The 22,620-nt window shown below is 50.2% G+C and overlaps 2 protein-coding genes and 1 non-coding gene across 8 annotated transcripts in view; 2 read left to right on the top strand and 1 right to left on the bottom strand.

The window, feature by feature from the left end:
• The first annotated feature begins 90 nt into the window (after nt 1-90).
• On the top strand, nt 91-18,784 carry MFAP2 (microfibril associated protein 2). Of its 4 annotated transcripts, none has more exons than XM_077931155.1 (9): nt 91-325; nt 11,556-11,621; nt 12,831-12,905; nt 13,426-13,458; nt 13,632-13,718; nt 15,135-15,173; nt 16,380-16,467; nt 17,901-17,974; nt 18,197-18,784. In XM_077931155.1, the coding sequence occupies exons 1-9, from the start codon at nt 106-108 to the stop codon at nt 18,298-18,300; spliced, it is 786 nt and encodes a 261-aa protein (XP_077787281.1). In that variant the 5' UTR covers nt 91-105; the 3' UTR covers nt 18,301-18,784. The 4 variants fall into 4 exon arrangements, with proteins under 4 accessions (XP_077787281.1, XP_077787279.1, XP_077787280.1 ...); XM_077931153.1 differs by having other exon boundaries at nt 13,629-13,718; XM_077931154.1 differs by having other exon boundaries at nt 12,828-12,905.
• Nucleotides 18,785-18,787: 3 nt separating this feature from the next.
• CROCC (ciliary rootlet coiled-coil, rootletin) overlaps nt 18,788-22,620 on the bottom strand; it is a 66,721-nt gene continuing 62,888 nt past the window's right edge. For 2 of the 3 annotated variants that reach the window (XM_028741364.2, XM_028741362.2), the window contains 4 exons: nt 21,723-21,923; nt 21,383-21,514; nt 19,681-19,854; nt 18,788-19,578 (listed from right to left, as the gene is read on the bottom strand). In XM_028741364.2, the coding sequence (XP_028597197.2) occupies nt 19,492-19,578; nt 19,681-19,854; nt 21,383-21,514; nt 21,723-21,923 (594 nt within the window). In that variant the 3' untranslated portion in view covers nt 18,788-19,491. The remainder of the gene's footprint in view (nt 19,579-19,680; nt 19,855-21,382; nt 21,515-21,722; nt 21,924-22,620) is intronic. The other variant, XM_028741363.2, reaches the window with a different exon arrangement.
• TRNAI-GAU (transfer RNA isoleucine (anticodon GAU)) lies at nt 20,325-20,406 on the top strand. The gene has a single exon. It is a non-coding gene; the product is annotated as a tRNA-Ile (tRNA).

The raw sequence follows: 22,620 nt of genomic DNA, 5'->3' as shown, positions 1-22,620 counted from the left end.
AATCTGTGCTTTGCTATCCGGAGCTGGAATATACGACCTTTTCCACACATACGCAGTCCTGTGCAACAATGCATGCAGTAGGCGGGGGCATATTCTGATGAGGGGATGAGCTTTCTTCCACGTGTTAAATTTCTGAAGGAGAGGGAGAAAGGGTGGTTGGAAGGAGTTACTTCTCCCCCGCCCGCCTCCTCTCTCAAATATCATGCAGATCATGTTCAGAACGGAGGCTTCTGGGCTACACTGACACAGAACGACTTGTTGCTGGAGCCTCGGAAGGGACAGGGCCTGGTGCTGCCAGGTGGATGGCTACAGGGGACTGGAAAAGGTAAAGGTAAAGGTACCCCTGCCCGTACGGGCCAGTCTTGACAGACTCTAGGGTTGTGCGCTCATCTCGCTCTATAGGCCGGGAGCCAGCGCTGTCCGCAGACACTTCCGGGTCACATGGCCAGCGTGACATCGCTGCTCTGGCGAGCCAGAGCCGCACATGGAAACGCCGTTTACCTTCCCGCTAGTAAGCGGTCCCTATTTATCTACTTGCACCCGGGGGTGCTTTCGAACTGCTAGGTTGGCAGGCGCTGGGACCGAGCAACGGGAGCGCACCCCGCCGCGGGGATTCGACTGGAAAGGACAACCTCAAAGCCTTGCCCTGGTTTGCTCCACCTTGGGATCAGATGAGAAGATGGAATGAGGCGAAAAAAGGAAAGGAAAGGAGTGAGAGGCAGGGGGAGCAGCAACAGCCGCAGGGCAGAAATAGGGAAAATACAGGACAAAGTGTGCCCTGTATTGAATCGTTTTACATTGAAATAAGGGACAATCCTGTATACTACAGGGTGGGTGGCAACCCTACCTGCAATACAGGAATCACAGCTCAATAATGACCACACAGAGATTTTACTTTCTTGGGCTCCATGGTCACTGCAGATGGTGACAGCAGCCACGAAATTAAAAGATGCCTGCTTCTTCGGAGAAAAGCAATGACAAACCTAGGCAGCATCGTAAAAAGCAGAGACATCACCTTGCCAACAAAGGTCTGTACAGTGGTACCTCGGGTTACAGACGCTTCAGGTTACAGACTCTGCTAACCCAGAAATAGTGCTTCAGGTTAAGAACCTTGCTTCAGGATGAGAACAGAAATCGTGCCCCAACGGCGCGGCGGCAGCAGAAGGCCCCATTAGCTAAAGTGGTGCTGCAGGTTAAGAACAGTTTCAGGTTAAGAACAGACCTCTGGAACGAATTAAGTACTTAACCCGAGGTACCTGTATAGTTAAAGCTATGGTTTGCCCAGTAGTGATGTATGGAAGTGAGAGCTGGACCATAAAGAAGGCTGATCGCCGAAGAATTGATGCTTTTAAATTATGGTGCTGGAGGAGACTCTTGAGAGTCCCATGGACTGCAAGAAGATCAAACCTCTCCATTCTGAAGGAAATCAGCCCTGAGTGCTCACTGGAAGGACAGATCCTGAAACTGAGGCTCCAATACTTTGGCCACCTCATAAGAAGAGAAGACTCCCTGAAAAAGACCCTGATGTTGGGAAAGATGGAGGGCACAAGGAGAAGGGGACGACAGAGGACGAGATGGTGGGACAGTGTTCTCGAAGCTGCCAGCCTGAGTTTGACCAAACTGTGGGAGGCAGTGGAAGACAGGAGTGCCTGGCGTGCTCTGGTCCAGGGGGTCACAAAGAGTTGGACACGACTAAACGACTAAACAACAAATGGTTTCTTGGGAGATGAAATTCACTGCCTGTTGTGCTTTAAATTAAAACTATTTGAAAATGATGGAATCATAGAATCTTAGAGTTCGAAAGTACCCAGGGGTCATCTAGCCCAACCCCCTGCAATGCAGGAGTCTCAGCTAAAGTATCCATGACAGATGGCCATTCAACCTTTGTTTAAAAGCCTCCAAGGAAGGAGAGTCCATCACCTCTCGTGGGAGTCTGTTCCAATGCTGAACAGCTCTTGCTGTCAAAAAGTTTTTTCAGATGTTTAGTTGGAATCTCCTTTCTTGCAACTTGAAGCCATTGGTTCCAGTCCTACCCTCCGGAGCAGGAGAAAACAAGCATGCTCCCTCCTCCAAGTGACAGCCCTTACGATATTTGAAGATCGCTATCATATCTCCTCTCAGTCTCCTCTTTTCCAAGCTAAACATACCCAGCTCCTTCAAGCGCTCCTCATAAGGCTCTTGATCATCCTAGTTGCCCTCCTCTACACACGTTCCAGCTTGTCAACATCCTTCTTAAATTGTGGTGCCCAGAATTGGACACAGTATTGCAAGCGTGGTCTGACTAAGGCAGAATAGAGTGGTACTAGTACTTCCCCTGGACACTATACTTCTGTTGATGCAACCTAGATGTACAGGTGATAGGTAAAGGTAAAGGTACCCCTGCCCGTACGGGCCAGTCTTGACAGACTCTAGGGTTGTGCGCTCATCTCACTCTAGAGGCTGGGAGCCAGCGCTGTCCGCAGACACTTCCGGGTCACGTGGCCAGCGTGACAAGCTGCATCTGGCGAGCCAGCGCAGCACACGGAACGCCGTTTACCTTCCCGCTGGTAAGCGGTCCCTATTTATCTACTTGCACCCGGGGGTGCTTTCGAACTGCTAGGTTGGCAGGCGCTGGGACCGAACGACGGGAGCACACCCCGCCGCGGGGATTCGAACCGCCGGCCATGCGATCGGCAAGTCCTAGGCACTGAGGTTTTACCCACAGCGCCACCCGCGTCCCTGTACAGGTGATATTTAACATCAAATAACACAGACAGAAATTTCATTCTTTCAGATGTGGTGGGCATGTAAAAGGCTAAAGGCTTTGGGGAAATGATTTATAATGAAATTAAGAAGCTGTTCACGTGGGCTATTCCCAAAAGACCTGAAGCTTTTCTTATAGGGATAACAGAAGACGGCCAAACTATTTATACATGTGACAACAGCAGCTAGAATATTGTATGCACAGAGATGGAAAGAAGAGAAGGTTCCAGTGAAGGAATACAGTGGTACTTCAGGTTACATACGCTTCAGGTTACAGACTCCGCTAACCCAGAAATAATACCTCGGGTTAAGAACTTTGCTTCAGGATGAGAACAGAAATCGTGCGGCAGCAGCGGGAGGCCCCATTAGCTAAAGTGGTGCTTCAGGTTAAGAACAGTTTCAGGTTAAGAACGGACCTCCGGAATGAATTAAGTTCTTAACCCGAGGTACCACTGTAATGGCTTTTAAAAGGACTGTGTGGAAATGGCAAAGTTGACAACAAAATTAAGAGACCAAAATGATGAACTTTTTATAAAAGAGTGGAGGCCTTTTTTTGACAATTCGGATTATTCTTACTTAAGTATAGAACCTTGTATTTGTTCCTATTGAGATTCATTTTAGTTAGCTTTGGTCCCATTCTCCAATCTGTTAAGGTCCTATTGAATCCCGATTCTGTCTTCTGAGGTATTCGTTGCCTCACCCTGTTTGGGGTCATCTGCAAACTGGATGAGCATCCCTTCAGTTCTTTCGCCCAAGTAAAGATGCTGAACAGCACCAGGCCTGGGACAGAACCCTGCGGCACCCCACTTGGCACTCCCCCCCCAGGATCAGTGCTCTTTGGGTTCTGTCAGTCAGCTCCAAATCCACCCAACATTGACATTGCCTGCCCTACCTTTTACCAGCTTCTCAAGAAGGCTTTGTGGAAAGCCTTGATGAAATCAAGACGTTTTACATCCACAGCTTCCCCCTGATCCACCAAGCTTGCAACTCTTATCAAAAACAGAAGTGAGGTTGGTCTGGCATAACTTGCTCTTTAGAAGCCCATGCTTGCTCTAGCGACCTCAGTATACTTTTCTAAGTCCTCACAGACCAATTGTTTAGTTATCTGTTGTAAGACCTTTGCTGGTATCGAAGTCAACCTGTCTGTTTTGTAGTTTCCTGGTCCTCTTCCCTCCCCTACTGAAGATTGGGGCAGTTGCATGCCTCCAGTCTGCAGAGACCTCACCTGTTGTTGTTCTTCCCTGCTCCTTCTCTCTGGTTTTAATTAAGTGGGATGGGGTTGAAATGTGTGGAAACCCGCTGCCTTTAAAGCAAGGTAGCATTAGGACCCAGGGGAGAGGCTGCATTGCAAGACAGATTTCTTTCCCCCTCTCTTGAAAGTGGGCAAAAGAGATCCAGTCTCTGGGAGGATAGCAGGGGGACTGAGAGGAAAAGAGACCTTCAGACCAGTAAGTCACTCCTGTGTGTCTCTGTGCATGCACAGAGGTTTTGTGCCCTTTTTGGATGTTGCTCTTTAGAGCTCACCAGTAGGCAAGAGTGGTGGGCAAAATGTACAGGGACCAGTTTGCCTTCAGTCAAGATCACGACCCCCCAAAACTAAAGCAAATGGCAGTGGAGGAGTAAGGGGGTGGGGTGGGAATCATTTGTGTTTTTCGGAAAGGCAGGTTTACTTTTCTTGTTTTAACTCCAGCTTTTAATCCAGAGCAAAGGCGGCTTTGAAGGGGTCCCTGGTTCACTTTTGTCTCAATACCAAATTGCATGTTGGTATTGTTTTAAGGGAATTTCCAATGGAAGGGGAAACTTTGGAAGGATGAAGAAGAGGTAGTGAGATTAAGGACAATATGTGTGCTCTATTCATTGTAAATGCAACAGCTCAGTGAATGAGTTGGCCGGGCAGATGTTGAGCGCCCCCCCCCTTTCCATTTCCTGATGTCTGGAATTTTGGCTGGGGGCAGAGAGGAGGGGGATTGTCTTTCTTGGAAAGTCACTATGAAAGCTCTTGTAAGTAAGGGCTTTGGGGGGGGGGGCAAGACATTGTGGGTCGATTTTGGAGGTCCAAAATCCTTGCAATATCTGTGTTGGTGGTGGGGGGGGGGTTCCCTTTTGTTCTCTGCTCCCTCTCCTGGCCTTTGGAGGAGGGGGCTTTTCCTAGAAGGTGGGGTTTCAGGAAGTTCCTGAGGCATTCTTTCCTTTGCAGGAGCTGACTGATTGTTCCCAGATGTGCCTTGCAAAAAAAAACATCTGGTTTCCTTAAAAGTGTTACCCTCCCACATCTTGGGCATTGAGGAGGGCCTCCCCCCCCCCATTTCAGCATCTTCTGCCAAAAGCATCAGTGCAGTGGGGGCCTTCCAGGAGGGAGGGAGAGTGGGGAGCAGGGTCCGGGAAGGGAATAGCCTTTCCTGGCTAGAGGGGGACGGTAGGGGGAGGTTCTTTGATGTGGGGGAGGGGGGGCTCAACTACCACATCTTGCTCCAATGCCCCTGGTGAACTTGCAACACATCTCTGCCCATGCGCAAAGGGCTTTCCCCCACACCATGTAATTGGAGCCAGCCCGACCTACCAGCCAAATTTAATACATCTATTTAAACCAATTGCTGAGGAAGAGGCCCTACAGTCACTATGTGCTTAATTATCTTCTTGGGATGTGGGGGGTGTTAGGTTTGGGGGACACCGTTGTGCTCCTCCTGGGGTAGTTTTCCACCTTTTCCCCCAAAATTTTTTATTGGTTTTCCAAATTTATAACAAACATAAAAGAAAAACATTACAATAGAAAAAACAAACCAACATTTATCCTAACTTTTATAATCCCACTTTTGTTACCATTGTTAGATGACTTCCTCAACCCCCCCAGCTGTTTCTATATAGCTCATTGTAGCAGTTTTCCAATACTATTTTCAAATAAAATTAACTTAGTCAATTAACATCTTTCTTTCTTTTCATATTTACTTCTGTCCATAGTGTTATGCAATTTAACATATTTAACTCCTAAGCCAATTTGGTACTCGCAAGTAATTCTACTTACAGTGGTACCTTGGGTTACATACGCTTCAGGTTACAGACTCCGCTAACCCAGAAATAGTACCTCAGGTTAAGAACTTTGCTTCAGGACGAGAACAGAAATTGTGCGGCGGCAGCAGGAGGCCCCATTAGCTAAAGTGGTACCTCAGGTTAAGAACAGTTTCAAGTTAAGAACGGACCTCCGGAAAGAATTAAGTACTTAACCCGAGGTACCACTGTATATTATCTTAGATTATTTAACTAAATAATCCTTGAATTTCTTCCATTCTTCTTGGTACTCCTCCTCTTTCTGTTCGCGGATTCTTCCGGTCAGGTCGGCCAGCTCCAAAAAGTCCATCATCTGGTAGTTTGGCCACCTTTGGCCCCTACCCTGAGCTCTCACATGTGGCTTCCAGAAACTGACAGCAGCCACATGCTGGGAACAACATCAACTGCCCAGCTAAACTAGGTGAGGGTAGCCGGTGGATCTCAAACCTGCAAAGACAGGCTCTGGGAGATTGAGCAGATGTAACCAAGAGTGGGTCCAATGGTCAAGAAAGTGGCTTCAGCCTCTGCTGTAGAAAGAAGCGAGGGGCAGATGGGGCTCATCAACCTGAGAAGGTAGCTCACCAAGAAGGAAACGCTGATCCTAAACTTTTGTGGGTGCATTTACCTCTTGTTACGTTCCTGCACTTGTTTACAGTTTGCCTAATTCCTATGACATGGACGCGGGTGGCGCTGTGGGTTAAACCACAGAGCCTAGGACTTGCCGATCAGAAGGTCGGTGGTTTGAACCCCCGTGACGGGGTGAGCTCCCGTTGCTCGGTCCCTGCTCCAGCGTGGTGTAGTGGTTAAGAGCGGTGGACTTGTAATCTGGTGAACTGGGTTTGATTCCCTGCTCCTCCACATGCAGCTTGCTGGGTGACCTTGGGCTAGTCACACTTCTCTGAAGTCTCTCAACCCCACTCACCTCACAGAGTGTTTGTTGTGGGGGAGGGAGGGAAAAGGAGATTGTTAGCTGCTTTGAGACTCCTTAAGGGGAGTGAAAGGTGGGATATCAAGTCCAAACTCTTCTTCTTCTTCCCCTGCCAACCTAGCAGTTTGAAAGCACATCAAAGTGCAAGTAGATAAATAGGTACTGCTCCGGCGGGAAGGTAAACGGAAACTACTCTGGCTCGCCAGAAGCGGCTTAGTGATGCTGGCCACATGACCCAGAAGCTGTACGCTGGCTCCCTTGGCCAATAAAGCGAGATGAGCGCCGCAACCCCAGAGTCGGCCACGTCTGGACCTAATGGTCAGGGGTCCCTTTACCTTTAATTCCTATGACAAGGGGAGCAATCATGTTTTAAGCTGGCTGCACTGGGGGTGCCCAGCCAAAGGACAAAGCAACTCTCTCCCTCTCTCCTGAACTGTGCAAACAGGCATGGCGAGAGAGGGGGCGGGTTTTTTTGCTGCTGTTGGAGATGGATTCAGAATCCCAGCGTGGAAGAGGTCCTGCTGGCAGCTTGCTGCAGCATCCACGCCCCCACCAGACTCTTAAATGACTTCTGCAGAGGCGGAGGAAAGCATTCCAGGAAACTTTCCTCAACTACGAGTCGGGTTCCAGGCCAGGCCTCTTTGTTCAGAGCACCTGGGCATCTATTTCAGTATCTGGCAAGGAGCTTTGCGCCCGTTCCCTTTCCTCTTCCCCTTCTCGCTCCTGCAGTGTTGGGCAACGAGGCATGGAGAAATCGAAGCAATTAAAAATAAAAAGGGCCCCGCATTGCTGGAAAGTGGTCAGGTTGGGTTTCTTTCAACCGAACATTTCCTGACAGCATCTCCCCTCTTAATTGGTCTTTTTGGTCTTTTGTGACCTCCAGGCTTGAAGCCCTGCGCCGCCTTCTACAGACATAAAAAGGGTTACAGGGAGTCCATATTTAGGCTCCCTGCTCATTGTACCCGCAGCCTCCAAAATTATGGTGGGAACAACACTGACACAACAAGGATGGTGAGCAGCCATGGTTTTTGTTTTTAAAGTGGTGCTTCAGGTTAAGAAGTTTCAGGTTAAGAACGGACCTCCAGAACGAATTAAGTTCTTAACCCGAGGTACCACTCGTGAGCAGCCATGTTAATTGAGATCCTGTTCTTTCGGTCTCGTGACGGACAGGTATTCAGATGCTGAGGGTCTTCGAGACAGAACTACCGTATTTTTCGCTCCATAAGATGCACTTTTTTCTTCCTAAAAAGTAAGGGGAAATGTCTGTGCGTCTTATGGAGCGAATGCGTGGTCCCTGGAGCCAAATTGCCCAGGGGCAAAAAGCAGATCATGCTTTCTTTTTTGAAAGAGGGAAGTGGGTGTTGAAACAAAGCCGCTGATCATTTGCCGATCGGGGAGAGAGATAAGGGACACTAGAGATAAAGGAGGCTGTTGCGTGCAAAAACGTGGTTACAAAGCTCGGATCCACATGGATCGTCAGGATTTTTGCATTGGGTCACCCCAAATTCACCATCAGATCACATAGTATGTCCCTGGCTACAACCTGCACACAAAAAATCATGCACCCACTGTTGCGTGGTGCCGCAATGGCGCAAAAACGTGGTTACAAAGCACAGATCCACATGGATCCTCAGGATTTTTGCATTGGGTCACCCCAAATTCACCATCAGATCACATGTCTGTGGCCACAGCATGAACCACAAAAATCATACGTCCACTGTTTCGTTCAGAGTTTTTCTCTCCTCGTTTTCCTCCTCTAAAAACTAGGTGTGTCTTATGGTCAGGTGTGTCTTATGGAGCAAAAAATACGGTATATATTTCAACCGCCTATGGGGTACATTTTCTTAGGCATCTCTTGCAGGGGCTGCATGCAAAACCATACCCTCCAAGTGTCCTGGTTTTCCAGGGACAGTCCCGGAATTGTGAAAGCCCTCCCGGTTTCTGATTTCATCCCAGGATGTCCCCATTTCCCCTGCCGGTGCTGAGCTCTGGTGCTTGTCCTTAACGACAGTTTGTGGCTGTGGGAGAGCATCCCATTGCCAGCCTCCGTCCTTGGGCAGCTCATAGTGGCTGCTGGATAGTTGGTAAGGAGATGAGGCTGCAGCCAGTTCTGAGGGGCAGGAAGAAAAAAGGAGCGTAGCTGTTGTAAATAAAAAAATATGCCCTTTTCCCTTATGGGGTATCCAAGAGCCCATATAGAGTCCTTACATAGGTTCCCTATTGGTAGGAGAAAATAACAGAGGCCAACCAGAGAATATTGAGAAGCAAAGCAGCTAGTACGCTTGATCTTTATTGATCTGTTGCAACAGGGTGCTCCCCTCACACGCAGGAGAGAAAGAGGACCCACAAAAATGCTGTGCAAGGGCTTATAAAGAGTTTTGAAATTCCCATCCTCTCGATCAAGACCACCCCCAGAAACATTATGCATACATCACAGAAGGGGTGTAACCTAAGACCACCCCTCAGATACATCCCACCTACATCACAGAAATTTAAATGTTGTTTTTCTCCTGTCACAGTTTATCTCCTGTCTGGCAAGTTACTTGATTGGATTTCCTGGGGAGCCTGGCCATTCTTTTGTAGTGGTAAAATACTTATTTCCTGGGCCAGGTCACAGGCTCACACCTTATTCATATCTTAAATGTGTCCTTAAGACAGGATTTGTGAGGAAAGAGACAATGGGGAGACTTTTCCAGTTTGAACTTGTAGAGAAAACATTTGGTCAGTTTAGGAATCAAAATGGTTCCAGGTTGGCCTTCCTGTGTTGATCTATGTATGTGCGGTTATGAACATTGCCATATATCTAAGACCATAAAATTCCTATCACATAGCGAAGCAGAGTTTAAGGAGTCCTGATATTTATTTATTTTTTAAATGTTGTGTGTGTGTGTCTGCGTCTAATCTTGCCCCTTTCTAAACATTTATTTATTACATGTATGTCTTTCGTTTTGTAAATCTACCAAGGAATAAAACGAAATCGGGACTTGCCCATCTTCTGATAGGAAACACTCTGCAGGGGAGGGAAAACATTGGGGGGAGGGTCGAGGAAGGTCAGTTTTGGGGAGTGAGAAATGTCCCTACAGTGGTACCTCGGGTTAGGAACTTAATTCGTTCCGGAGGTCCGTTCTTAACCTGAAACTGTTCTTAACCTGAAGCACCACTTTAGCTAATGGGGCCGCCACACTGCCGCTGCGCGATTTCTGTTCTGAAGCAAAGTTCTTAACCCGAGGTAATATTTCTGGGTTAGTGGAGTCTGTAACCTGAAGCGTATGTAACCTGAAGCGTATGTAACCCAAGGTACCACTGTATTTTCATCTGAGGAATGTTGGAGGGTATGCAAGACCTGAGTCATCTTTCAGCGCAAATGTAGTTTATCTGAATGAATTCGCCATGGCCCTCAGGGTGACAACAGTGAGCAATCATTCTTTGAGGAAGACGTTGTGGAGGGTTCTCAGCAGTTAAAAATGGGGAGGGGGCAACCAGGGGCAGCCATCCGGCGGGTTCTGTGCAGCTCTTGGCTTCGTTCCGAAAGCTCTGTGCAAGCAGTCAGCTTAGACATCTGGAATGAGCTATTTAACCATCAGAGGAGGAGGAGGGGTGACCCCTCCCAGCTTTGGCTTCTTCCACAGTTAACATGTGTCTTCCCCCTGACTCCCCACAATGCGCACTAAGGAATGCAGCCCTCAGGCGGAAAACCGCTTGCCTGCCCCAGCTTTTGGCGAGAGCGCTTGGTTTTGTGTTGCTTGTTAAATGTACAATGTTCAGTCAACAGAACATTTGGCAGGTGCCCTCTTTCCAGCTTTCCTCTCCCCGCCAGGGTACCGCAAACCACATCTGGCTATGCGCTTCTGATGGAAATTGCAGCGTCCCCAATGGAAACCAACAATAACAACTGGGCTCCGCTGAGCCTACACATTTGACTTTCTTTGTGCCTAAATCCCTCCCAAAGGTTTCCCGGGTCTCTATTGCCATTTGGGGACAGATTTATTGGTTCTGCAGCAGGGCACAAGATCAACAGGGGCTTTGCAAAGTCTGCAGAACTTTTGGAGAGCTTGTTTTGAGGGAGGGGCAGGCCTTCTGCTTTCCAATCCCAACAGAAGCTGAAGGCAGGAGGTGGAGGAGGTGTATGCAGACGCTGCTAGGCCTGCAGAGGCCATGCCTGGCAAGATACAGGGGGTCTCTTGCGAGTGGAAAGGAATCTCCATCTTTCTTTCAGACAGGAGACAGCCCAGATCTCTTCTAAGGTGTGTTTTTCTGCACAGTTGCCATGTGATTACTTGGCATGCCAATAAAATAAATGCAAAAGGGCGGCCGTATGAAACCTAATGGACCCCTGGCCATTAGGTCCAGTCGTGGCCGACTCTGGGGTTGCGGCGCTCATCTTGCTTTATTGGCCGAGGGAACCAGCGTACAGCTTCCGGGTCATGTGGCCAGCATGACTAAGCCACTTCTGGCGAACCAGAGCAGTGCATGGAAACGCCGTTTACCTTCCCGGCGGAGCGGTACCTGTTTATCTACTTGCACTTTGATGTGCTTTTGAACTGCTAGGTTGGCAGGAGCAGGGACCGAGCAACAGGAGCTCACCCCGTCGCGGGGATTTGAACCGCCGACCTTCTGATCGGCAAGTCCTAGGCTCTGTGGTTTAACCCACAGCGCCACCCACGTCCCGTATGAAACATATTGCAGTACAAAATGGCATTAAAACATAAACATGGGCACACTTTCCAGAAGGATAGATGTGAACAGCCAACACAAATGTCAAATGAACGGCTGCACTTTAGCCCAAGCTGTGCTGCTCAGCCTTTCCCCCTTCCTGACCCTACGGGTGTTTCTTCCCCAGCCCAGCAGGACTGCCCCAGACTGAGAATGAGGAGGACACTGAATCTCTTCCTCCTGTGCCTGCCAGGTGAGTGGAACAGTGCATTTCAAAACACTGGAGCAAAGTAATGGAAGCAGTCTGATCCAGGGCTCTGCCTCTAGAACCTCTCTTAACTTGGTGCCCTGGAAAATACAAGGTGTGACCGGAAAGTTCGGTGAATGGTCACAGAAATCAGACAGTGAGAAATATTCAAACATACATGCCTTTTGTTGTTGTTGTTTAGTTGTGTCCGACTCTTCGTGACCCCCTGGACCAGAGCAGGCCAGGCACTCCTGTCTTCCACTGCCTCCCGCAGTTTGGTCAAACTCATGCTGGTAGCTTCGAGAACACTGTCCAGCCATCTCGTCCTCTGTCATCCCCTTCTCCTTGTGCCCTCCATCTTTCCCAACATCAGGGTCTCTTCCAGGGAGTCTTCTCTTCTCATGAGGTGGCCAAAGTCTTGGAGCCTCAGCTTGAGGATCTGTCCTTCCAGGGAGCACTCAGGGCTGATTTCCTTCAGAATACATGTCTTACAGGCCTTGAAAGTAGCCCCCCTCTGATATAATGCACCGTTGACAACGTTCTTAGAACTGTTGGAAACTTCTGGAGAAGCCCTCTTTTCATAATGCTTTCAGTTCCCTCGTCAGAGCAGCTCGGACGTGTGAAATGTTGGGAAATCTTTACGCTTTCAGTGCAGATTTCAGTTTTGGAAAAAGAAAGAAATCCGGTGGGGCCAGATCGGGAGAATATGCAGGGTGGGACAACTCAGTAACCTCAGTAACGATTTCACACGGAATATGCAATTATTCCGCCATCCGGATGGACAAATGCCGATCCCGCATCAATAACTCATGGACTCTGTTGACATTTGCTGCCGTTCAGCTCGTCAGCGGTCTGCCAAACCGAGGGTCCTCTTCGATGGTTTGATTTCTGTGACAATTCTCTGAACTTTCTGGTCACACCTTGTATTAAAAAATGATCATCAAGAGCTTTTGGGGGGCAGGTGTAATTTGTGTGTGTGTGTGTCCATCCAGCTGTCCAGCGAGAGAAGCATTTCGGGGAATGAATGTGGCTCGGGGGTGGAGAATCTTCGCATGCAGAAGGTGGGCTGCACTGGCTCTTGCTGCAGAGTGCTCGGGGCAGGCAGACGCTTCCTTCTGGATTCTCGCAGTATGCAACTGCAGCCCCTAGACTGCACCCACGGTCTGGTGGTGATGGGGAGACCCAGCTGAGCCCCTGCCTCTTTCTAACCAGCAGCACTCCTGGCTCAAGGGCAATATGACATCGAGGACCCGGCCTACCATGACACACCTTACGTGCCTTACGAAATAGGTGAGTGCGTTGCAGCCTGGAGGAAACTCCCTACTCCCTGTCTCATGCCATTCAAATCAAGGACACTAGAATGTGACACTATGCTGTGCATATTTTAGAACTCTCTCCATCTGGGGAGCAGCCAAAGGTTGCAAACCCCAGGATCTCCCAGCCACGATGTGGGGAAATGCTATCGCCTCTGCCCCCCGCTCCTCATCCTTCCAAACACAACCTCAGTGGAATTAAACTGCATCTTTGGTGTTATGTACTGAAGTTCTCACCCTGGGCCAGCAGGGGGATACTGTAGATAGTTTTCATTCAGGTCCGCATATGCAAATAAGGGATTGAAAGTGACGTTCAGTGATTGGATCGTTACAGAAAGTTGTTACTGTTTCTTTGTAGTTGAGCTCTATATAAGCAGGCTGGCTGAACCCTTCAGTTCTGTTCTGGCCTGTGAATAAACAAGAGCTGTTTGAAGAATCGCTGTGCTGTCTGATATGTTCACCCACAACCTAACATTTTCCTTCCTTCTTTTTTTTAGACAGCCAAGATTATTATGACTATGCTGGTAATGGTGAGTCAACTTTTCCCTCTGCTCTGTGGGAGTTTGGGGGAAGGGAAGAACTTATTTCCACCACGATCCCCCTCAAAAGCACGTCCTGAGCCTTAGACTTTGGGGTGGAAATGGGAGAGCCAGGCTGGCTGAAGCTGAACCTCCCCCCTCTCCCTCCCCCCTTTCCACAGCAGACATTGCTCCGCAGACCCCGGAGGAGCAATATCAGTACCAGTCCCAACAGCAGAACCAGCAGGAAGTCATCCCTGCGCCAACCCAAGGTAAGCCCACCTTCTTTTGGTAGGGAGGGGCATTGCACCACAACCGCCAGAAGGAGAAGCAAGGGGAACAATGCGGGGAATCAGGGCCAGATTAAGACCTTCAGAGGCTCTAAGCACTTAAGAAGAAGAAGAAGAAGAAGAAGAAGAAGAGTTTGGATTTGATATCCCGCCTTTCACTCCCTTTAAGGAGTCTCAAAGCGGCTAACAATCTCCTTTCCCTTCCTCCCCCACAACAAACACTTTGTGAGGTGAGTGGGGCTGAGAGACTTCAAAGAAGTGTGACTGGCCCAAGGTCACCCAGCAGCTGCATGTGGAGGAGCGGAGACGCGAACCCGGTTCCCCAGATTAGGAGTCTACCGCTCTTAACCACTACACCACACTGGCTTAAAAGATCTTGGTGCCCCCATATATATCCAATTCAAAATATGAACTGTAAAATCAATTTTTTAGTTTTCAAAATGAAACGGAACATGCAGTAAGATGGAAAATGTTTATTTTTGCATGCTCCCACTTTGTTTATATTTGAAATTTTTTAATCCGACTTTTAGCAAAGTCTTTGATCAGATCCTCAAAACCAATCTTACGTAACACATCTGCTTCTACAATTAGTAGAGAACAGGCATCCAGCCTGCCTTGTTGCATAGTTATTCTGAAGTTAAATATACAGTGGTGCCTCGCAAGACGAAATTAATCCGTTCCGCGAGTCTCTTCGTCTTGCGGTTTTTTCGTCTTGCGAAGCACAGCTATTAGCGGCTTAGCGGCTATTAGCAGCTTAGCGGCTATTAACGGCTTAGCGGATATTAACGCCCTAGCGGCTTTAAGAAAAAGGAAACAAACTCGCAAGAACTCGCAAGACGTTTCGTCTTGCGAAGCAAGCCCATAGGGAAATTTGTCTTGCGGAATGACTCAAAAAACGGAAAACCCTTTCATCTAGCGAGTTTTTCGTCTTGCGAGGCATTCGTCTTGCAGGGCACCACTGTACGTCAGCTGAGAAAACGAACGCTCAGCTGAGCAACGGGTGACCATTGATGTTAAAAATCTGGCCATGGAAAATTTCTGTGGTCCCCCCTCACTTTCCCTTGATGCCCTAAGCATGGGCTTATTTTGCCTAACGGTTAATCCACCTGGTGAGGGGGGACGACGACACTTAGCCCCTGTTGCTGGGAGCTGTGCAAAAAATGTTAGGCTCCTCCTCTTCTGGAAGGTCCAAACTGACCTGCTTCAGTTATAGAGATTTTAACTATTCAGATAGCCCTGGCTGGCTGTGCTGTGGCTTTCATATTCTCATGTAAATAAGGGAAAGGCCCATCCCTGCTTGCACCCACGCTTGCAATTAAGACTATCAAGAGCCCTGAAATTGGATCTGTAACCCTAATCTTCTTCTAATCCTCTTTCCCCCTACCTACCCTGTTCTAGATGTTCCCGAGACAGAGCCCACTGAACCAGGCCCCCTCGGTAAGTAAGCATGCTGTAAAATTTGGGGTTGCTTGTGTCAGGAGCTCGTCCTACACTCGAGTAGGACCCTGGCAGAGACATATGCCCAACTGGCAAGTTCTCTCCCTCCTGGTCGTTCGTTCGGGGGCTTCAAAAGTTTTCTTCAGCCTGAACATCACAGCGACCGATGCCAACAGACATTGGCACACTTAGGGATCCGCAGAGTCTGCGCAGTTCGTGTGAGAGACCTCAGCATTTTGGCTAATCTACTTTATTTACATATAAACACACACGGAGCACTGCAACATGGCTCCCTCTCTCTCTAGCATCAGACAGCAAATGAACAAAGGACAATAGTCCCACTTCACGGAACACAGTAACACAAACATCCTGTCTCCGTCACTTCCCACTCTGTGGAGTCAAAACATATACCGTCATGTGATAGACAACAATCCCATGACTGCAATCACAGAGCAGGAATTCTAACAGCTTGGTGGAATTTAAATCAGCTTCCCAGCTGAGACATTCATGTTCCCATTCTTATTTGTAACCACGATACTGTGCTTTCTTAACGGGGAGGGGGTTATGATCAAACCCTCCCGATTTTCCAGGGACAGTCCTGGAATTACAAAAGCCATCCCAGCTTCCAATTTGATAGCAGAATGTCCCTATTTTCCCTGCCTGTGCTGTAGCTGCTGCCAAGACAGGGAGTAAGATAAGCCTCGTACCAAACGGTGGCAGCAGCTGGCTGAGTTTCGTGCTTTTGTTCTTATAAACCAGCCTGGAAATTCCTTTGAATGAAAGTTGGTATAGGAATGATTGTAGATAGAAACGCTTGTGATCATTGCTCAAGTCGCTTGCCTCTTAAGCGTTGGCGAATGAAGGCAGCCTATTGCAGCTCTGAGCTCAGCGTTGACCCCAGTGCCATGACTTGATGCTTCGGCCTGTACACTCTGGCACAGCCTTTCTCAACTTGTGGGTCGCCAGATGTTGTTGAACTACAACTCCCCTCACCCCTAGCTAGCAAGGCCAGAGCTCAGGGATGATGGGAGTTGTAGTCCAACAACATGTGGGGACCCACAGGTTGAGAACCGCTGCCTGAGGGCTGGTGTCATCCAAAACAACCTCTGCCCCTGAGGGTCTACAGAAGAAATCGCCCCACCCCAAAGCTCAGGGGGGCACTGCACTTGTAGTAACTCTCTCCACCCCCTTCTTCTCCATTCCCAGACTGCCAGGAGGAGCAGTATCCCTGCACCAGACTCTACTCGGTCCATAAGCCTTGCAAACAATGCCTGAACGAAATCTGCTTTTACAGGTGAGCAGCCACTGGAGGAGGTCACTATCTGGCTTAGGGAGAGTCCTTCACCCAAAGACCCACAGAGGATGGGGACAGATCTAAAGAGGGTGTTCACTTGCGCCTCCGCCAGGCGTGGAAAGCACCTCTTTTGCTCTTTCAACGCTCGCAGTAGATGGAGGCCCCCCCCAAACATCTGGATGGGCCACAGTTGGTTGCCTTCTCTGCAGAGATTTGAGCAGAGCTGGGTGATATCTGGTTTCCAACATCGCTATATATCACCAGCTAGGGACATGGGTGGTGCTGTGGTCTAAACCACTGAGCCTCTTGGGCTTGCCAGTCAGAAGGTTGGTGGTTCGAATCCCCGCGACAGAGTGAGCTCCCGTTGTTCGGTCCCAGCTCTTGCCAACCTAGCAGTTCAAAAGCACGCCTTTGCAAGTAGATAAATAGGTACCACTGCGGTGGGAAGGTAAATGGCATTTCCGTGTGCTCTGGCTTCTGTCATGGTGTCCCGTTGTGCCAGAAGCAGTTTAGTCCCGCTGGCCACTGACCCGGAAAGCTTGTCTGTGGACAAACGCCGGCTACCTCGGCCTAAAAGCAAGATGAGCACTGCAACCCCAGTTCCCTTTGACTGGACTTAACCGTCCAGGGGTCCTTTACCTATATTACCAGCTAAGCATCGCGATATGCCAATATATATCACGATGTCTGAAATAAGGATGGAGCTACGCAGTCATTGGCTGGCTTCACAGTTTTCCCCACATTGTGATTCTTTCATAGCACACATACACACACCAGGTCAAAAATTATAAAGCGTATATTAGATTAGAGGGTGATTTCTAGGGCATCTGGTATGCTCTGCTCTGTGCTACGAGATACTGATCCCCACTCCAAATGCCTGCCAAGGCAGAGCACTGAGAAACTCTGCACAGTGGTACCTCGGGTTAAGTACTTAATTCGTTCTGGAGGTCCATTCTAAACCTGAAACGGTTCTTAACCTGAAGCACCACTTTAGCTAATGGGGCCTCCCGTTGCTTCCGCGCTGCCAGAGCCCGATTTCTGTTCTTATCCTGAAGCAAAGTTCTTAACCTGAAGCACTATTTCTGGGTTAGCGGAGTCTGTAACCTGAAGCGTATGTCTCCTGAAGCGTATGTAACCTGAGGTACCACTGTACCAATGCCTAGCAGGCCGGTGCTTTTTAATTTCTGAACGCCATAAATCAACTTCACCACTTAACAGCCAGAGCTGTCCTCTTTTAACGGGCTTCGTGCGCAAGCCAACGTCACAGGAGGATCTTGAACCCTGGAGGGTGGGAAAGGGTGGCATTGCTCACTAATATTTTGGGCAGAGCGAAACGGCGGAAAAGGTTCTAGTGCAGAAACGGCCACGGAGGGGCGAGGCCCAACTGCAGGCCTGCGACGTTCTCTTCACCCCCTCGCACAATTTCTCCCTAGCCTCCGCCGCGTTTACGTGATCAATAAGGAGATCTGCATCCGCACCATCTGTGCCCATGAAGAGCTGCTCAGAGGTAAGCAGGCCTGAATGCGCCACCTTTCGCCCCCCCATGCGCTGCCTCGGAAAGCCCAGCAGATGAAGCAGTCCTGGGGGCAGACATGGGCTGCGAGGGCCATGGGTGGGCAGTAGCTTTCCAAAGAGGGCGTCTAGCCCCGATACGATGGATCTCCGCCTGCTTATGAGGTCTCTGAGGGGCTTGAGGAGACCTCTGTTTGCTCCCCGCTTCCCCCTGCAGCTGACCTTTGCCGGGACAAGTTCTCCAAGTGTGGCGTCATGGCGACCAGCGGCCTCTGCCAGAGCGTGGCCACCTCCTGCGTCAGAAGCTGTGGCGGCTGCTGAGCTGGAGCTGGACAAGAGGGGAGGCCTTTCTGCACCACGGACGCCGCCGCAGGAGCCCACCCCCAGAGGAGGAGGGAGAGTGTCTCAGCCGCAAGACCGCCTCTCCTGGCTGGCGTTTTGCTCCTTCTGCTTGGCCTCACAGGAAGTCCTTGGTGCTATTTGAGGCGGCAAAGGGGGGGGGGCAAGGGCAGAGTCCCACCTTGTGCACATTCATAGTCTAGTGTGTTTAATTTTCATTACTTTTTTTTAATTAAAAAAAACGGTGCTTCACGGGCTCTGCAGGGGCCGGTGGGATATTAAAAACCACTAGGAGGGCCAAGGGGCTATTAAGACCCCCATTTCCATTTCCCCACCACCATGAAGCGCAACCAAAGGTCAGGGTGCAGCTGTTTTTACTTCCCCCATAGCTGTACGCCTACTTTTTGTATGATTCCCCCTCCCTACTTTTCTACAAAACGTTTAAATAAATAAAACAAACTCCAAAGTATTACAATTTCTTTCCTCCAAGAACCAACCGAGTGCGAGGAGGTTTTTATTCTTGTTCACATTTATCCATAATAACAAACACCACCAGAAATATAAAAATATAAGTTTCTACGTCCGTTGATTAATGGTTACACAAAGAACCAAAGAGAAATATATACATACACAATTAGTGTGAGCATTTTGGTAAAAAACAACCACCACCAACACCAACTTGGTCACATTTAAGAAAGGGAGGAAACATCAGCCTAGACGGATTGACATGTGTATGTCTTTCCCTGCAGGGCTTTGCCTGCAACCTCACGAGCCCCACAGCTGCCCATGGGGCAGGGGGAAGAATAGCGCTATTTGAAAATAAACTCCGCGACAAAATGGCGAGCCAAAGGGAGGAGTTCCAGATGCAGTCCGGATAGGCGTCAATAAAAATAAAAAGAGCGGCTTGTGGCCAACATTCGTCCTATTCAGAGTAGACCCACTGGAATGAATGAACTTCAGCCTATTAATCTGAATCGGTCAGATCTGAGCAAACGGGCAAGAAAAAAAGAAACCCTGCCATTTGTCTTTTGCACAGATCAATGGAGAGGTTTGCAGATCCCAGAAGCAGGCTGGCCAAATTATGGTTAGCTTGTTTAGTAGTAAGAAGGTGGGACACAGGCCTCTACCCCACCCCCCTAAGTGGGCTGTTCGCGGGGGGGGGGGGTGTCCAGCCTAGGGTGCCGAGAGAATGGATGCAGGGGTGAACTTGGCTTGGCCCTTCCGTACCTCCTGGTGCAGCTGCTCCTTCAAGGTGGAGATCTGTGGGAGAGGCAGGAAGCAGGGGTCATTTGGGTCCTCCTGTGGTCATAGCACACCCCCCCTGCCCCCCGGACTGCCACGGAGGCGGGGAAAGAAGCGCACCTGCTCCTCAAGGCCTTTGACCCGCTGCCGGTGGGCCCGCTCCCGGGCATCCAAGGTATGTTCTGCCTGGAGCTGAGAGCTGCGCAGCCGCTCGGCCTCCAACTGCAGGTCCTGCCGGTGTCGGGTTGAGGAGTCCACCCTGGTCTGGGCCTGCTCCAACTCTGCCACCTGTGCCTGGGCAAGGAGAGGGTGGAGGAAAACCTCGCCGGGGGGACCAGCGCCTTCTCGAGCCTCATGGTTGCTGGGAAAACCTGCCGCCTCCCCAGCAAATCTCCCAGAATTCAATAGTTGCAACCACCTCTGCTTTCAACCGACAGCCAAGTTCCTAGTCCTTAAGACTGGAGATAAGCCTCAGAAGCACGTGCAGTGCCTGCTGATCTCCTGCCAGCCTAGCCAAAGGCCCATCAGGGGCGGGTGGTCAGTGTTCTGCAGAGCTCCTTTTGCCCCTCCGTGGCTGAACCAGAGAAATGAGGCAAAAATGGGCTATGCTGAATCCTTGAGCTCCTTGTGGGGTTGGCAACGCTCGCATTTCCTTAACAGGGCCAAAGGCAGAACTGGCAGGAGGAGACCAGCAGGCAGTTCTCTCTTTCCTCTCCAAACTCCTTGTAGAGAGAGAGAGGGCTCCTTGTCTCCTCCTAGCCAAGGCAGCTGGATAGCTCAGTTGGTTAGAGCGTGGTGCTGATAACACCAAGGTTGCAGGTTCGATCCCTGCAAGGGACAGCTGCGTATTCTTGCATTGCAGGGGGTTGCACTAGATCATGGGTAGGCAAAGTAAGGTCTGCGGGCTGGATCCGGCCCAATCGCCTTCTAAATCCGGCCCACGGACAGTCCGGGAATCAGCGTGTTTTTACATGAGTAGAATGTGTCCTCTTCTTTAAAACGCATCTCTGGGTTATTTGTGGGACCTGCCTGGTGTTTTTACATGAATAGAACGTGTGCTTTTATTGAAAATGCATCTCTGGGTTATTTGTGGGGCATAGGAATTAATTCTCCCCCCAAAAAAATATAGTCCGGCCCCCCACAAGGTCTGAGGGACAGTGGACCGGCCCCCTGCTGGAAAAGTTTGCTGACCCCTAGACTAGCTCCCTTTCTAGGATTCTGTGAGTCTATGGCTGAGGTCCAGCCTTGGGTCGTGGGAGAGTTGGAGCAGGCAGGGCTGCTCCCCTGGGAAGCACTTGGGTCAGGCTTGCCAGAGCGGCCTGGGAAGGGCACCAGGACTCCACGCTAGGGTCCTCCAGATGGTGCCGAGCTTCTCCTCCAGGGAGAAGGCAGCCCAATCAAAGGAAAGAAAGCAGTTGAGCCCACCAATCGGAATGGAAGAAATTCGAGTTGGGAAATTCAAGCGTCGCCTAAAAGCGGGGAGCAGAGCCTGGCCAGGTAACCGAGTCAGATTTCCCAAGCAGGAAACCCGACAGAGACCACTTGGGAAGGGGCCTACTCCTGAGTAGGTGTGCCTAGGACCGCTGCAGCAGAGGGAGAAAGAAGATGTGATTGCTCTCCTACAAGGCAACCGCAGACAGAGGGACTGGGTACAAAATGTACCCTACTAGGAACGACTTCTTTTAAAGGTAGAGAGTTGCTAATGAAGTCTTAGTTCTTGGTATGGTGGTCGCTTCTGCACGTGCCCCCAGACAGACGGGAACATTTGAGTCAGCTGTGGGGGGAGGAAAACCTTCACTGGGGGGGCAGGGAGAGTCGTTACCTCAAGGAGCCGGATCTGTTGCTGAGCCTCCGTCAGCTCCTGCTCCAAACTGGCGAGGGACCTGTCCAGGCGGCCCTTTTCGGCAGAGAGGCGCACAGAGTCCTCGTGGGTCTTCAGCTTCTCCCGCTCCACCTTGGGGGGGGGGGGTCAAAGCAGAGGTGTCAGGAAGCTGAGTGCCCGCCCCCTACCCCCCGCTGCCTCTTGCGGATGTGTTTCTTCACAGAAAGGCACTCTGCGCATGCTCAAGCTGTTCTTTCAGAAGGAAGGCAAGCTCCGAGAGACCACCTGCCCATCGCACTGGCCCCTGCCCTCCCTTCTGCTCGGACCCCGAGGGGCTCGCCTTGTCGAGGGTCTTCCTGAGGGCGTTCCTGTCCTTCTCCAGGCGCAGGGACGAGCGCTCTGCCTCCCGCTTCTCGTTCTCCAACTGCGCCAAGGCACGCTGCAGGCTGCTGGCGCGCTCCTGGAAGAGGCGCCTGTCGCCCTGCACCTTCTGCAGGCTCCGCAGGCCGATGGCCTCGCTTTCCTGGCTCTGGCGCAGCAGCTGCAATGGAAGGGAGGAGTGAAAGGCGATGCGGAGCTCTGCAGGTCGCCCTGGCGGGACCATTCAGCTCCCTCCGCCCCTGCCCACCTGTCTGGTTCAAACCACATGCTACCTCTGGGGCAACAGGTGGGAGGCTCGGGGGCTCGGCTCTGGGCACAAGATCCCACCCCAACCCCCAAAACTTCCATTAAAAAAACCCCCAACGAAAACATCTCAGGCTCGAGTCTGCCAGACCCTGCTGGGACCTCAGGAGGAAGTTCTGCAGCTACCGTATTTTTTGCTCCATAAGACGCACCAGACCATAAGACGCACCTAGTTCTTAGAGGAGGAAAGCCCCGTTTTGGGGGGGATCAGCTCACAGTTTTGCAGCTTCTTTTGCAAAGGGGAAAAGCCCCTTCTTTTGAGGATCAGCTCAAAGTTTTTGAGCTTACTTTGCAAAGGGAAAAGATCCTGTTTTTATGGGGTTCAACTCACAATTCTGCAGCTTCTTTAGGAAAGGAAAGGGAGCTATTTCTACAGTTTCCAGACACATAATCTAATGTCACTGGGGAAACAAACAGCCTCCGTCTGCAGAACATTCAACAATGGAGGCCTGGGCAAGGGGGCGGAGCCAGAAAGGGAGCCAGCGATCGACCACACATTCACTCCATAAGACGCACAGACATTTCCCCTTATTTTCAGGAGGGAGAAAGTGTGT

Source organism: Podarcis muralis, chromosome 7 (assembly GCF_964188315.1).
Source record: "Podarcis muralis chromosome 7, rPodMur119.hap1.1, whole genome shotgun sequence".
NCBI lineage: Eukaryota > Metazoa > Chordata > Lepidosauria > Squamata > Lacertidae > Podarcis > Podarcis muralis.
The sequence above is the reverse complement of the archived record's forward strand: the minus strand, read 5'-3'. Positions and strand labels throughout refer to the sequence as shown.

Bases quoted from the DNA above. Each gene is read 5' to 3' on its own strand.
- MFAP2 (XM_077931152.1), top strand. From the start codon at position 106: ATGAGCTTTCTTCCACGTGTTAAATTTCTGAAGGAGAGGGAGAAAGGG. The intron at 11,622-12,827 runs GTGAGTGGAACA...CTTTCTAACCAG, and splicing joins CTTCCTCCTGTGCCTGCCAG to CAGCACTCCTGGCTCAAGGG. The intron at 13,459-13,628 runs GTGAGTCAACTT...CCCTTTCCACAG, and splicing joins TTATGACTATGCTGGTAATG to CAGACATTGCTCCGCAGACC.